The 14126-nt window shown below is 56.5% G+C and overlaps 2 protein-coding genes across 6 annotated transcripts in view; both read left to right on the top strand.

Annotated features, from left to right (window-relative positions):
* POMT2 (protein O-mannosyltransferase 2) overlaps positions 1-4674 on the top strand; it is a 43959-nt gene extending 39285 nt beyond the window's left edge. For all 5 annotated transcript variants that reach the window (XM_042943908.1, XM_042943907.1, XM_042943909.1 and 2 more), the window contains 3 exons: positions 914-1054; positions 1207-1321; positions 2161-4674. In XM_042943908.1, the coding sequence (XP_042799842.1) occupies positions 914-1054; positions 1207-1321; positions 2161-2266 (362 nt within the window). In that variant the 3' untranslated portion in view covers positions 2267-4674. The remainder of the gene's footprint in view (positions 1-913; positions 1055-1206; positions 1322-2160) is intronic.
* Positions 4675-8110: 3436 nt separating this feature from the next.
* On the top strand, positions 8111-13524 carry NGB (neuroglobin). The gene is made up of 4 exons (XM_042940679.1): positions 8111-8320; positions 9688-9799; positions 10815-10934; positions 12348-13524. The coding sequence occupies exons 1-4, from the start codon at positions 8232-8234 to the stop codon at positions 12480-12482; spliced, it is 456 nt and encodes a 151-aa protein (XP_042796613.1). The 5' UTR covers positions 8111-8231; the 3' UTR covers positions 12483-13524.
* The last annotated feature ends 602 nt before the right edge of the window (positions 13525-14126 follow it).

Raw genomic sequence — 14126 nt, 5'->3', positions numbered from 1 at the left:
CCATTTTATGGATTAGGAAGCAAAGGCACAAAGAGAAGAGACTTGTCCCAGAACATACACTTGTAAGTGTAGAGCTGAGATTCAAACCCAAGCAGTCTGACTTCAGAGCCTTCACTTTTTTTCTTTGAGAGAGAGAGAGAGAGTGCAAGCATGAGCACGAGAGCAGAGGAGAGGAGCAGAGGAAGAGAGAGAATCTTAAGCAGGCTCCCATGCTCAGCATGGAGCCCAACACATGGGGGCTTGATCCCACAACCCTGGGATCATGACCTGAGCTGAAATCAAGAGTTCGATGCTCAACTGACTGAGCCACCCAGGTGTCCCCAGAGACTTCGCTTTTAACCTTTACACTCTGTAGAGAGCTACCCACCTCTTCTCCTCTGCCTCCTCCCTGTTCCATGGCCCATCTTCTAGTGGGGTAGGGAGGAGCCCCTAGGGCACGGACTGCAGCCCCTGAGACGTTCCCGCAGGCTCTTTTTACCCTGTGCCGCTCCCTCTGTGAACAGCCACAGTCCTAGGCCCCCTCTGTCCCCCTCCATCCTCATCTCCAACTTCACCTCTCTCCTGTCGGCCGCTGCAAAGATCTGTGTGGCAGCAAAGGTGTGGGAGACGAAGGTGGGATGGGGGCAGCTACCTGTGGGATGTGAGCATCTTGGTTTCTTTAGAGGCTAGGCTGCCTCCTGTTGGTATTTGGTGCACCTGCATGGGTGCCAGCCTCCCTGAGTGGGTAATGTGCAAGGCTCTCGAGGGCCAGTTGCTCCTCTCTTCCAGCTGCCTAGGCTTGCTCAGCATTCTCCAGATGAGGAAAGGCAGCCCGGTCCAGACACACAGCAGGGAAGGGGCAGAGCTGGACAAGGACCCCGGGTCTCTGCCCTCTCCCTGGCTGCTAACCTGGGCTGTGCTGCTTGGGGCCCAGGGTTGTCCCAGGTCCTGCTGCGAGGAGGCGGTCAGCTCCTGCTTGGCTGGATTCTCCATTACTTCCCATTCTTCCTGATGGGCCGGATTCTCTACTTCCACCACTACTTCCCAGCCATGCTCTTCTCCAGCATGTTGACAGGTCAGCACTGCCTACCTGGACCTGGGGGAGAGGGGCAGAGGAACAATGCTGAGGGGGGTCTCCCTGCTTCCTGACCTGGAGTGGCTCCTTCGTGAGGCATCCCCAGAAGTCATCCTCTGACAGACTGGCGCTAGGTCTCTTCTTTCCCTTAGGCATTCTGTGGGACACTCTCCTGCGGCTCTGGGCCTGGAGCCTGGCCTCCTCTTTCCTGGCCAGGGGCCTGTATGTGGTGGGAAACCTGAGCCTGCTCCTGGGAACTGCCTACAGGTGAGTATTCCCCACTCCTTGCATAGCTGTCCCCCACTCTCCACCCACAAGTCTGATGCCTCTGCCCTGGATGCATTTTAGAATCCCCTGGGATTCTAAAGCACTCTGCTTTTAAACTCTGCTTTTAAAGCACTCCGGTAACTGGGCCCCACCCCCAGAGGCTCTGATTCCATTTTTCAAAGCTCCCCAGGTGACCCTAATGTGCAGCCAGATAGGAGAAACAGGGGCTAACTCTGCATTCTTTCCTTTTGCCAGTGGGTTCCAGGTTTCATATGGCCATGGCTCCCTACCAGACAGCTCTGGAGGAGGCAGGTTGAGGGAGAGGGTGGGAAGAGTGGTGTGGGCTGTGGCTCAGAATAACTGGAAGGAGGGTGTTTGGCAAGCCTCCCCTCCTCTCCCCACCTTCATGCCAGTCTCACAGATCCCCTGTTGAGAGTCACTGGCCTTTAGTGCTGCCAGGGAGGCAGCATTAAAGCATGAACTGCAAATGGTGGGTCTGTGACCTGAGAGCACATGCACATTACAACATATACTCTGAGCCAAACAGCCATGACCAGACCCCTGGGCTGGTCTCTCCCTGGGGCCTCTTGGGAGGAGCCCTTTCCTTCATTGTCATTAAGTCAGCATCTGCTAAGTTCTCAGACTACAGTGTGCCCAAACGGCGAACCCAGACAGACTGTGGTGACAAGAACAAGCAGATCTTGTAGGTGGAGAAGACCTAATGAACTCTAGCGGGGGGGGTGGGGGGGGGGATGGCTGAATTTCAAGGGTCTGTAGGGCTGCTTGCCGATGCCAAGGCACTGGATGCCACCTGCCCCCCTCTGGATTCTCTCTCACAGCTTCTACCTCTTCCACCCTCTGGCTTACGGGATGGTTGGTCCCCTAGCCCAGGATCCCCGAAGTCCCATGGCAGGACTAAGGTGGCTTGAATCATGGGACTTTTGAGGCTACTGCAAGGACTTCAGCCTGAGTCCAGGAACTTTCTGGGCATAGCCAGCTGTGCAGCCAGCCCTTGGACCCTCCCAGCTGTGGGCGAAGCTGCCCGAGGAGCCTGAGGAATTCTGCTGCCTTCCAGGACCGAGCTCTGGGGGCACACCCGGAACTTAACCCAACACAAGGGAGAGCCACGGCTCTGTCTGCAGAGGTCCTACCACTGGGAATGGCCCAGCAATAGAGGACACCACCTCTCTGGTCTGTTTCCCCAAGTGTGCAACATAAGGAGGGATGTGTGTGGGGGTGTGAGGGTACATGTGCCCATATACCTGTGGAATATAGACTGTGACTGTGGACAGCTGAGTGTCATAAACTCAAGAAATAGTCCAGGGCTACAGTAGTATTTTCTGGTATTTTCCTTCACACTGGATTTGGTTTGAAAGTAAGACCATCATAAATTCTCTGACCTCCAAGAAGGCTGAGCTCACCGACCCCACTCTGGGATATCACCAAGGGCAGAGCAGACGGGACTGTCCACGCTGCACCGCTCTCCTCCCAACAAACAGAGCGGAGCACCTCTGGGCTGGAGGGCCGGCCTCCCAGCTGCTTCCTGGGCGGCAGCTGCTGGGAAGTCTCCAGAGCAAGGCGGCTCGCTGAGAGCTCACCAGCCCTGGCTTCCTCACTCTCAGAGTATTAAGTGATGTCTTGTGGGAGGAATGGCACCCTATCCTGGGCTGCTGTGTGTTCTCAGGGCCTGCTCGCCAGAGGTGTTTCTTGCTACCATCCTTTTCCCTCTGCATCCAGCCTGGCTGCGACAGTGGGGCAGACGCACTCTCCTGATGGCTGGGAGAGCCTTTGGGGCCCCTTTCTTAGCAGCCGAGGGTGATGGGCAGCAGGGCAGGGATCTGTGGTGCCGGGCTGGGGTCCCAGTAGGCCGTGCGGCCCGTCCGGATTGATGTCCCTGTCACTCATGAGGTGTTCCTTTTACTTCTCTAGTCTTCCCCTGCTGACACCCCATTTCCATTTCATTCCCCTTTCTCTGTGTCACTGTTTCACTAATCTCTTTCCCCAAGGACCCAGAGCACCTAGAAATGCAGCAAAGCTTCTACTCTCTGCCACTTTAAAGCCCAAGGAAGAAGCTCAGAGCTAGCTGTTCCTTTCACTTCTTCCCCAAATAGAAGAGATTAAGGAAACCCTTGGGTGAGAACCGAACCAGCCCAAGGCCAGCTCCTCAGCCTGCCTCCCTCCCGCAAGTACATGACAGAGTATTTTGTCTCGGAGGGCTGTGATGCTTCCAGGTTTAATGATGAGGCTCTGCCACACTTCATCTTCCCTCCTCTGTAGCCCCCACCAATTCTGACAGGGTCAGAGCTCTTTAGAGCATCTCTGGGAGGCGGTTGCCACGGAGACTGGAAATTGGTCCCAGGGACAGACTGTGCTACCTACTGGGCGGTGGGGAGGGAAGCTTCTGGCCATCCTTAGCCGTTCGGACCAGCCATCATTAATGTTAATAGAGGAAATGCAGCAATGTCAAAAGCAAGGCAGGTTTGTTAATTAGATCTGGGGTGTGATGACCTCCCTCTCCCAGGGCTGCAGCCCTTTTGACTTCCCCTGGCAGGAAGTGCTGCCTGTGTGCTGAGTCTGGGCTGTGTGCTTAATTGCATTTCTGGAAGGAAAGAACAGGGATGGAGAACCTCTGCTTACGCTTTCCACCGCACCGCTGTCTCTCCTCTCCAAAGGCAGAGAGTTGGTTTCTTCTGAGCTGGGTGGGGACAGCCATTTGGGTGGGCTCTCCTGCCCACCCAGGGCGAGTGCAGGAATCTGTGCTTGCCTCTCAGCTGAGAGCACTGGCCTGATGACAACTGGGAGGTGGCCGTTGTTCCCTTGCACCTTCTTCTTTCCTAATAGGAACTTGTTGGAAGGGAGGAACCCTGAAGGAGCCAGAGGGGCAGCCACTCTGGGGGAGGGTGGGGAAGGAGAAAGCTCAGCCAGCTTCCTCCCCGTGGCTCCCTCCTCATTTGGCCACACTGGGAACGAAGGGTTCCTCCGTCTCTTCTACTGTGTTCCAAGGATGAGAGAATTGCTTGCTCACTCCCCCCGCTTCCTCTTAGCCCAGATGAACAGACCTTTCTCTGGGGACGAGGCTGTGCGGGTGGACGCAGCTGCAAGTGTTCAGGTTCTGTTGTTGGCAGATGCTGGGGAGAGGGGCTGTCAGGGTGGTGCCCTGAGTATGAGCTCCAGTGCCCAGGAATCGGCGGAAATGTGATCTGCCCCACAAACTTGCTGGTGGAGGAAGAAGATGTTTGTGAGCACAACCTCCAGCCAGCTTCTTGAGCCACAATTTTATATTAAAAAAAGGTTTCCACAGATAATCAGAGGCCATTTACTTTTGTAATAAATAGCGCTTATTTTGAAAGCCATGGTGTTCTTGTTGTACTTAATTGAACCTGACTTTCCCTCGGGCTCCCAGAAAGAGAGGAATGTTTTGGGGGCAAGAACCGTTCCACCGTGTCCCGGTGTCTGAGGCCATTCTAATTTCAGCAGAGGCCCTGGCTGGGCAGGTGAGCCCCGTCACCCCGAGGGACATTGGGGCCCTCCCACGTACAAGGTGACTTGAGTAATGAGGGCTGTTCTTTTATTTAAACTTATCCCAAAATAAGTAGGAAGCTGGACTGTTTCTCTGGTAACCTGCCACACAGTAGGGCAAGGAGAGTGGAGAGTAAGAGTGTCCATGTCTGAGACAGCCACACAGCCCAGCACTGTAGCAGCTGCCATTGTGCTCGCCAGAGGCCCCATCTCGCAGGGGTCTTCTGTCATCAGGAGCGATGGCGAGCGTCCCAAGGAGGTGAGCGCTGGTGTGTGTGGGGCAGTGGGTGGAAGAGGAGAGGAGTGGCACTGCCCTGTGAGGTGCAGGCGGCCTGACTCCCCCTCCCCCTTGAGACAAGAGGGGCTGGAGGAGGCAGGGAAGGGGACGTGCTTCAGGGGCGGGAAGATGCCAAGTCCAGGCAAGTTAGGAAGGGACCAAACACATTTGACCGGCACAGCTTAGTTTACTAAGCACCGACACATCAGTGACACTTCATCCTCATAAAGGCACAGTGAAGCCAATGCTGCTTTTGTTTCCATTCTACCCATGAGAGATTAAATTATTTGCCTCAACTCTTGTGATTAGTCAATATCAGGGCCAGGACTGGACACCAAGTTGGGCTTTTTCTGTTTCTCCGGCTTGGTTCTGGGATAGAAGCACCTTCCCAGAACAACAGACAACCCTGGGTCCCCGGGGAGAAGGCCTGGACTCAGCTCAGAGGTGTCCACGTTTAGCACGTTCCTTTGTGCATTCTGCTTAACGCATCCACAGTGCACCTGGGGCCCAGTGTTTCCTGGTGCACCCAGACCAGTGGTTTTCTGGGAGGGGAAAAAAGGCCTGGGGTATTGCACTTGCCAATTTCCATGGTGTACATATTCTCACCATGGCCCATTTCAGGCTAGCAACCTGACGTCACTAGATGAGAATCTGGAAAGATCAGTGCACACCATTGGCTCTCAGAGGCGATCTAAGAGTCAGCTCCAGTATACCAGTACCAGTACACCAGTCAGTAACCACTGACCCAAACCCAGTGACCTTGGTTTGGTCTGAACTACGGATAGAGCTCTTGGTCATGGTCCGTTAAAGTGAAGGGGGCAGAGGAGCACAGAGGTCCAGAGAACAGGCTGGAGTCAGACTTGAGGGCAACTCCTGGCCCCACCACTTACAGCCATGTGATCTTGGGCTAGTTACCGAACCCCTGGGCTTCTGTTTCCTCAACGGTATAACCAGATTGAAACAAATGGTACCTTCTTGGCAGAGACAGCGTGAAGACAAGGAGTAAATGACACAAAGAGCCTTGCACAGAGTTGGGACAGGAGTGCTCCATGAATGCCAGCTCTGTCACTGTCTACTGTTGACAGTCCACTCAGTGACAGCACTGGCTCTAGGACAGCACTCAGCTCTCCTCTGTTAGCACCTCCTGCCTGAGTCATGCAGATGCCAGGCAAGGAGGGGAGATCCTGGGAACTTCTGATACGGACTCAGACCTTCCGTCTCCTGGAACCTCCTCTCCCCTCTCTCCCGCTGGCCCTGCAGAGGCCCAGCTGGTTTCTCCAGCCTTTTCTCCCAGGGAAGCAGGGATTACAGTGCACTTAGCAACCCTTCTCCTGGCTCTAGAATTCTAGGCAGAGTGAGTGCTGACTCTACCACTTACCAGCTAAAACCATTAACTGCCATGAACTAACTTATTAGACCCAGACACTTTCTCCCAAAGGAGAAAGGAAGCAAGAAGTTCTCAAGTAGAGACTGTTGCCAGGAAATGCAGACTGGGTAGAGTGGGAAACCTTAGATAAGCCAGGTGGCCTGCACAGAGCAAAGAACATCTGGGGACTGAAAGGTGAAGCTCACCAGAGACATAATATGGCCTTCTCCCCCCTGACCTGCTGACCTGGCTGCAGGATCATGGGATACTGAATGAGAAATCTAGTCCCTGATCTCAGACTCTTTAGGACACAAGCTAGGCCTTCTAGCCTGGCTCTCCTGCTCAGCCCAGAGACCCCAGAGATGTGTGGGGAGGTGGGGAAGAGAGGAATGGGACGCACCCCCACAAACTCCTGGGCATGGAGCCTCAGGCTATTCGTTACCACTGGCCCTGAGCACTGTCTTGTGTCCATGGAATGAAAGGAGGTGGGCCAAAAGGCCCCTAGAGACCTCACTACTCACCCCCCTTACCATATGCTGAGGACACTGAAAGAGAAGTAGGCAGGCAGGCCGGGAGGAGCTGGGCTCTGAGACTGGAAATGATGAAAGATAAACGAGGGTTTTGCCCTGCAAAGCCCGGGCCACTCACACTGGGGTGGGACCGGGGGAACTTTGGTGCTTGAAAGAGAGAGGCTCAGGCCTGGCAAGTGGTCCGCTTCACACCCTGAATGGCAAGCAAGAGATCGCACTACCTGAACTTCAAGTTAGAGGATGAAGTAGTACTTCAGTTTAAGTTTTTTGAAAGTCTATTGAAAGTCGTGGAATAGCATGTTGGCACTTAACTCCCTCAATGTCCGGGTATTGCAGTGGTCACTCCCGCTGCACCCCAGACCTGGCCCTGGCCAGCAGAGCTGGGGTTAGAACTGGAGCTCACAGATTGCTAAAGATGATGTCTCAAGAACACCCAGCCCTGCCTGGAAATGGCTGCAGTCTCAGCCCTGTCCCTAAGGCTGAGAGCCCTGGTGGCCCCCAAAGTGCAGGGCTGGGGAGTGAGGATGCCTCAGACCCAGAGCTAGGGCAGAGAGCCTCTCCAGCCTGGGCCTGGTCACACAGGCAGGTGCTGGGCTTCCCCTGGTCTGATTTCTGGGTGGAAGGAAGGAGAACCTGTGCCAAGGGGGACAAAGTCTAATGCCTCCGGGTAGGGCTTGAGGGAAGCTTGTGGAGAGGTGGCACATGCAGAGCCTCCTAAGGTGATCGAGTTCCACTGGGTGCCCTAACCAGCAAGTGGTGAAATCATCACCAGTTTCCAGATGAAAACCTGAGGCCCAGAGAGGCTCGACGTTTTCTGTTAAGCTCTGAAGCCCAGGCATTTCCCAGGCCACCAGGTCGTCCCTGGCCACAGCCGGTTGCCCAGAGATGAGCGCCTTGACGGACGGAGGAGGGCGGGGGCCGCGGTTGCTTTAAAGCGCCCCAGCCGGGCGGCGCGGGGCGGGGCGCTCTCGGAGCCTCGGGGCGCGCAGGGCGCAGCGGCCGGAGCGGGGTCCCCGGAAGCGCCAGCCCGGCGGGCACGGCGGGGCGCCTCCACCTAGGGCGGGGAAGGAGCGGCGGCTACACCCCGCCCGGCTGAGGCGCGGGGGGCCGTAGGGGGTGCGGAGTGGCCCGCGTCGCCGCGGAGATGGCGCGGCACGTGCGGTGACGGTGCCCGCGCCCCGAGGGTCCCAGCCTCGCGCCCCGCGTCCCCGGGCCAGCATGGAGCGCCCGGAGCCCGAGCTGATCCGGCAGAGCTGGCGGGCGGTGAGCCGCAGCCCGCTGGAGCATGGCACCGTGCTGTTCGCCAGGTGAGGGTTCCCCGAGCGCCCCGGGGGTGCGGGTGGCGGGGTGCCTCGCCAGAAACGGGCTCCCGGCGGCTGCACCGGCGCCGGAGGAGGGAAGATTGGCCCTCTGCCTCGGCGGCGCCGGGGCGCTTCCAGAAGTGCGCCAAAGGAGCGAGCGCGGCGACGGCTGGCGCAGTCCCTCCTGCGCTTCCCGGGGCGGTGGGCGCAGCCGTGGGGAGGGGGGGTGGCGCTCCCCGGGGGCGGGCGGCTGTCCTCCCCTGAGGATCTCCTTACACTCTGGCCAGCGGGCTCTGCTCCCCGCGCTGCGCCCTCTCCCTGGCTCTGTTCCTGAGTGTTCCTTCCTTGGGTGGTGCCTGAGGGGTGCCCCGAGGGCCCGTGAGGGGAGGGTGTGCCTGGCTCCCAGAGGGCAGGCACTGGCCAGGCCCTAGGAGTGCACACTTCAGGCCGCCAACAGAAGGATAAACCTTTCGGAGGAAAGGACCAGGCTGGGAGGAGAGAACAGCCAGGGAGGGGACGATACACGCCCACATCTCACCCCTGGGGAGAGGGGGAAGGGGTTGCCCAGACCCAAGGGCACGGAGGCCAATCTTCAACCTTACCTCGAGAGTCTCTAGGTAACCCCTCTGTCATCACCAGAGCCAATGCTCTGTCACCATGGTTTTTCAGGAGCCTTGGCTCCCAAAGCCAGCCGGGAACTTCTGAGGAGGCTTTTGCAAACCACCACCTCCCCCCGCCACCTCCCACACCAACAAAAAGGGAAAAGGGGAGCCCTCTGTGGCTCTGCTGCTTCTAAGCTGTGTGACCATAGGCAAGTTACTTAGAGTCTCTGTGCTGTAAGCCTGGGATAACAGTTATACCTACTGCTTAGGATCGTGAGGGATACAGAAGTTAACTACGTGTAAAGTATTCAATGACCAGTAGGTGTAAGGAATTCTCAGTAGTATGGCTATCATCACTGGCCCAAGCCCCGCCAGACATGATGAGACTCAGACGTTCTGACCCAAGAGTGGAAGAGAGAGAGACAGAGACAGAGAAAAGACAGAGAGAGACAGAGACAGAGAGAAGGGCTTTCCTATTTGAGGACCCCTCCCTGTCCCAGCCCTCTGAACTGTTTATGGAGGGGCTTCTCAATGCTGGGTCCTGTGAGAGGCCTAGAGACTCACTGAGGATGCCCCTCAGAGCCGGTGGAGGAGGAGGGAAAGGAGCACTGACAAAGATGGCAAAGGGGTCAGTACCCGGTTGGTGGGTGTGTTCTAGGTTTCGGCTGAATCCCTGCACCCCTCCCCCGCCCGCCGCCACTGCTGGGCAGCTAGGGCTCGCGGAGCCAGGGGGGGGCCTGTAGGGACTGACACCTGGGCCTCCCCCCACAGGCTGTTTGACCTGGAGCCTGACCTGCTGCCCCTCTTCCAGTACAACTGCCGCCAGTTCTCCAGCCCAGAGGACTGCCTGTCCTCCCCCGAGTTCCTGGACCACATCAGGAAGGTGAGACAAGGGAGAGCGGCCTCTGAGATCCAGCAGAACGCCTTCCTGGGAGAGAATGAGAGACTTGGGATAGGGAAAGTTCCTCCTGCCCTGGCCTGGTCTCATTCCCCTCCTGCTGCTCCCCCATGCCAGGGGCATCTGCTCCTTGCCTTCTGTGCTGAGCCGGGCAGAGTCTGGGGCACCCTGTGCTCAGCCAGCTGGTCCCAGCCCCACCCTTGCCCTCAGCCTTGTCCCTGGCTCCTGAGGGTGGTGTCGGCACTGATCCACTAGGACCATCTGCCTATGACAACCAAGCTGGGGTTCCCCTTAGAGGCTTGTGACTCTCACAGTGCCTCAGTTTCTCTTTGTCCAGGGTGGACAGCACCATCCAGCTGCCAAGTTTAGGGCTTTGAGACCCTTAGAGGGGAGGAGCTGCCTTCACAGTATAACATTAGTAGTTTGGCCACTGTTGAGTACTTCCTGCATGCAAACTCAGATTGCCTTGCACTCCCTTCCTTCCTCCCTCCCTCCCTCCCTCCCTTCCTTCCTTTCTTCCTTCCTCCTTCCTTCCTCCTTCCCTTCCTTCCTTCCTTCCTCCTTCCCTCCCTCCCCTCCTTCCTTCTTTCCTCCCTTCCCTCCTTCCTCCCTTCCTTCCTTCCTTCCTTCCTTCCTTCCTCCTTCCCTCCCTTCCTTTCTCCCTCCCTCCCTCCCTCCCTCCCTCACTTCCTCTCTTCCTTCTTTCTTTCTTCCTCCTTTGATTTCTTCCTTTTCTTTCTTTTTAAAACATTTTATTATTTATTTTTAAGTAATCAATACACCCAACATGGGGCTCAAACTTACAACCCCAAGATCAAGAGTCGCACGTTCTACCATCTGAGCCAGCCAGGTGCCCTGATTGCCTTACATTTCTGATCCTGGAAAACTGAGGGTCCTGGTGACCTCTCTTACTTCTGTTTGGAACCCCCATCTAGACTGTGGTTGTGAACAGGTGGCACTGCTCTGACCTCTCTGATTCACTGCTCCTCTGCCTTGGCAGGTGATGTTCGTGATTGACACTGCGGTGACCAATGTAGAGGACCTGTCCTCGCTGGAGGAGTACCTTGCTGGTCTGGGAAAGAAGCACCGTGCCGTGGGTGTGAAGTTCAGCTCCTTCTCGGTGGGTAATGGGGCTCCCCCTCTCTCTGGAGCTCCTGACCTGAGGCCACCACTCTCCCTGTCCTCCCTGCCCACCTGTTCTCTCTCCCCATTCCATACCCTGAGATGACTAGGGCTGGGGGCCTGCATCTGTGTCTCCCCCGCCATGTGACCCCCGGCACTGCCTTGACCTCTCTGAGCCTCCAATTCTTCTTCCGTGGTGTGGCTTCTCTTAGAACCGTGGAAACTTAAGGAGCCTTTGGGACTCGCCAGTCTGCCCGGTTTCCTATCACTGTGTATAAAACCATCCCAAGCAAACGATTTCTGGGTTCGGCGGGGCCGTGCTTTTGCTCCGCATGGTGGGGCTGGAGCCACTCATGTACTGCACTCAGCCGAGAGCACAGCTGGGGCTGGTGCATCCAAGTTGGCCTGTCATCCTTTGGGGCCTCTTTCCCTGTGGTGTCTCATTATCCTGTGGTGTCTCGTTATCGGTGGCCTAGCTGAGCTTCCTCGCAGAGCGGCAGCTGAGTTCCAAGAGGGCAGAACCCCAATGTGCCAGGACACTTCCTGCCTCCGCTTGCAGCCCCCTTGGTAACGCCCATTGGCCAAAGCCAGGCACGCGATGAGCTCAGGCTCCAGGTGGAGGGACCCCACTCAGGGGGCGTGAATCCTTGAAGTGTGGTTCACTGGGGGCCACGGACGTGACAGCCTACCCCATAGTCCCGTCACCTTGCCAGATGGCCAGCACACCGAGGAAGGGACCACGCTCACCTTGGCTTCTCTAACTAGAGCACTGGTGCGGTGCCTGGTCTTTAGTGGATATTCTGTAAACATTTGTGGAATAAGTAAGCGATATTTTGTTATGGTTAATAACAAACAAGAGCCATTATTATTCTTGAAGGCTCACTGTGTACAGATGCTGTGCTAAGGGCTCTTTATAGATGGTCTCATTTAATCATGCCAGCAATCTGGTAAGTAGGAACTTTTACTTTCCCTGTTTTACTGATGAAGCAACTGAGGCTCAGGTTGTAAAACTTGCTTGAAGCCACACAGCTCATAAATGGTGGAATCAGGAAGTGAATTCAGGTCTGTCTGGTTGCAGAGTCTGGGATCTTAATACCATGAGTGCTGCCGTGCAGAGGAGGAAACTGAGTCCTGGGGGCAGTGACTTTGCTTGGTCTGAGCTGGGGGTCCCAGGCAACCATGGGATGGTTGCAAGGCTGAGTGGAATGAAATGCTTGGTTCACTATAAGGCCTCACATTTAAGGGAAAAGGGGACCCGATGTGGCACCCAAGGATTGGGGCAGAATCTTGCTCGGGAAGCATGGACCCTGTGCAGGAGAAAAGAAAGGTCCAGGCCTCAGTTTTCTCACCTGTGGAATGGAACGATGCCTTCCTGCCTTCAGGAATGACAAGGTGCCGCTTGCCTCTGCAGACGGTGGGTGAGTCCCTGCTCTACATGCTGGAGAAGTGCCTGGGCCCTGCGTTCACACCAGCCATGCGGGCCGCCTGGAGCCAGCTCTACGGGGCCGTGGTACAGGCCATGAGTCGAGGCTGGGATGGCGAGTAAGAGGCAGCCCCTGGCCAGCAGCCCCCACCTGGAGGCCCCCATCTGTCTGTGTCTGTCTGTTGCTCTGTGCCTGTCGTAGCCCAGCTCCCCTTAGGCCTCCTTGCACCTAGGCCCTTGTCCCCTTGACCACCCTGGAGAGGTGATGGAGCAGGGCTGGGTCTCAGTCCTCCTCATCTCCGACTGCAGACAGGGGTGGCTTTTCCTTCAAGAAGGGGCTTCTGGATTTCCTTGTGTCCCCAGTAGCTTTTCCCTGCCTGCCTTTTTCCCCCTCTAGCATCCCCTCCTCTGCTAAGAGAGGAGCAATATTTGGGTCACAGAGGTGGCACGGGGCTGGGAAGGTGGAGATCTTTGAGAGCATGGGCTCTGGTCAGCCATCCTTCTCAGGTGAGCTGGGCCAAGCAGGGAGTGGGTGGCTGAGCTTCAGGCACCTTCCCATTTTGCCTGCTTTCCATTCTTCTCTCTCCCAGGGGTGTCTGCCTTTCATAAGTAAACAAGAGGGACCATTTTAGCCTTCATGGTGAAATCACAGGTGGTAGGAGCAGGCGATCAAGAGAACTGCTGGGGAAGGGAGAGCTGACCTGGGTCTGTGATGGGCTCAGTGGGGTTCAGGGGCCTGCTTAGATGTCACGTGACAGAGTAGTTTTTCTTTTGCTGTTTCCAGTTCCCTCCTTCAGTGCTGCTGCTGGGAGCTCCTTTAGTACCACTCTGTAGAAGCCAGCTAGCCAGCCAGGGCGGGGCGGGGCTGGGGAAGGTCACGGAAGGAGGGGGATTTCACTCCAAAGAGGCCTGAGTTCTGGTGGCTGTTCCTCACCACCCCGCCCCAGCAGGGCTGGGGCTCACCTGCCCCACGCTGCCTCTCTGATGCTGCCCACATCCACTGCCGGGCACAGCTCCCCACGTTTAATACCTGGTGTGTGTCTGTACTTAGGCTGCGATAGAAGAGAAAGCAGCAGGGGGGGCCCTCTGCCCTTGCCCAAGCTGTCTGCACTTTTACCTCTTGCTCTGTGCTGTGGTTGTATAAACTCATGAGGAATAAACCTGTTCTGTGTGCCTCTCTGACCTGCTGGGACTGGTCTTTTCTTGGGTGTCAGCTTGTGCCAGATGAAGCTGTAAGGTGGGGGATCTAGGGCAGGGTGGGAGGATGGGGTCAGGAGGGCCAAGGCCAGAGAGTGGATATAAAAGAAAGGAGAGGCTTGGGGAAGGCAAGAAGCCAATGGCAGAGATGGACCTAGGGGTCTGTGATGGAAACTGGCTGGCAGGGCACCAAATTCGGTTCCTCTTCCTCTTAGGTACACAGCCAGACTACATTTCCCAGCCTCCTTTGCAAACAGGTGGGGCATGTGACCTAGTTCTGACCAACGGAATGTGTGGACCTGTGCGCCACTTCTAGACCTGGTCCTTCCAAACTCCTGCAAGTTCCTCTGTGCTCTGTCATCCCTCTGCCAGCCGGATAGAGATCTTACAGTGACCTTGAGGGCCATGTGTTGACTGTGGCAGAGCCACAAGATGGAAGGAGCCCGGGTCCCCGAATTGCTGCTTGGAGGAGAGCACCCACTAATCGGAAGTGCCTGGTAGGGCCAAGGAACTTCTCCATCCTGTGGAGCAAGGGCCCATTTTAAATTTTCCAGGAAAGAGACACAAACA

The sequence above is a fragment of the Panthera leo genome, chromosome B3 (genome assembly GCF_018350215.1).
Source record: "Panthera leo isolate Ple1 chromosome B3, P.leo_Ple1_pat1.1, whole genome shotgun sequence".
NCBI lineage: Eukaryota > Metazoa > Chordata > Mammalia > Carnivora > Felidae > Panthera > Panthera leo.
Note: the sequence above shows the minus strand (reverse complement) of the source record. Positions and strands in the feature narration are given on the sequence as shown.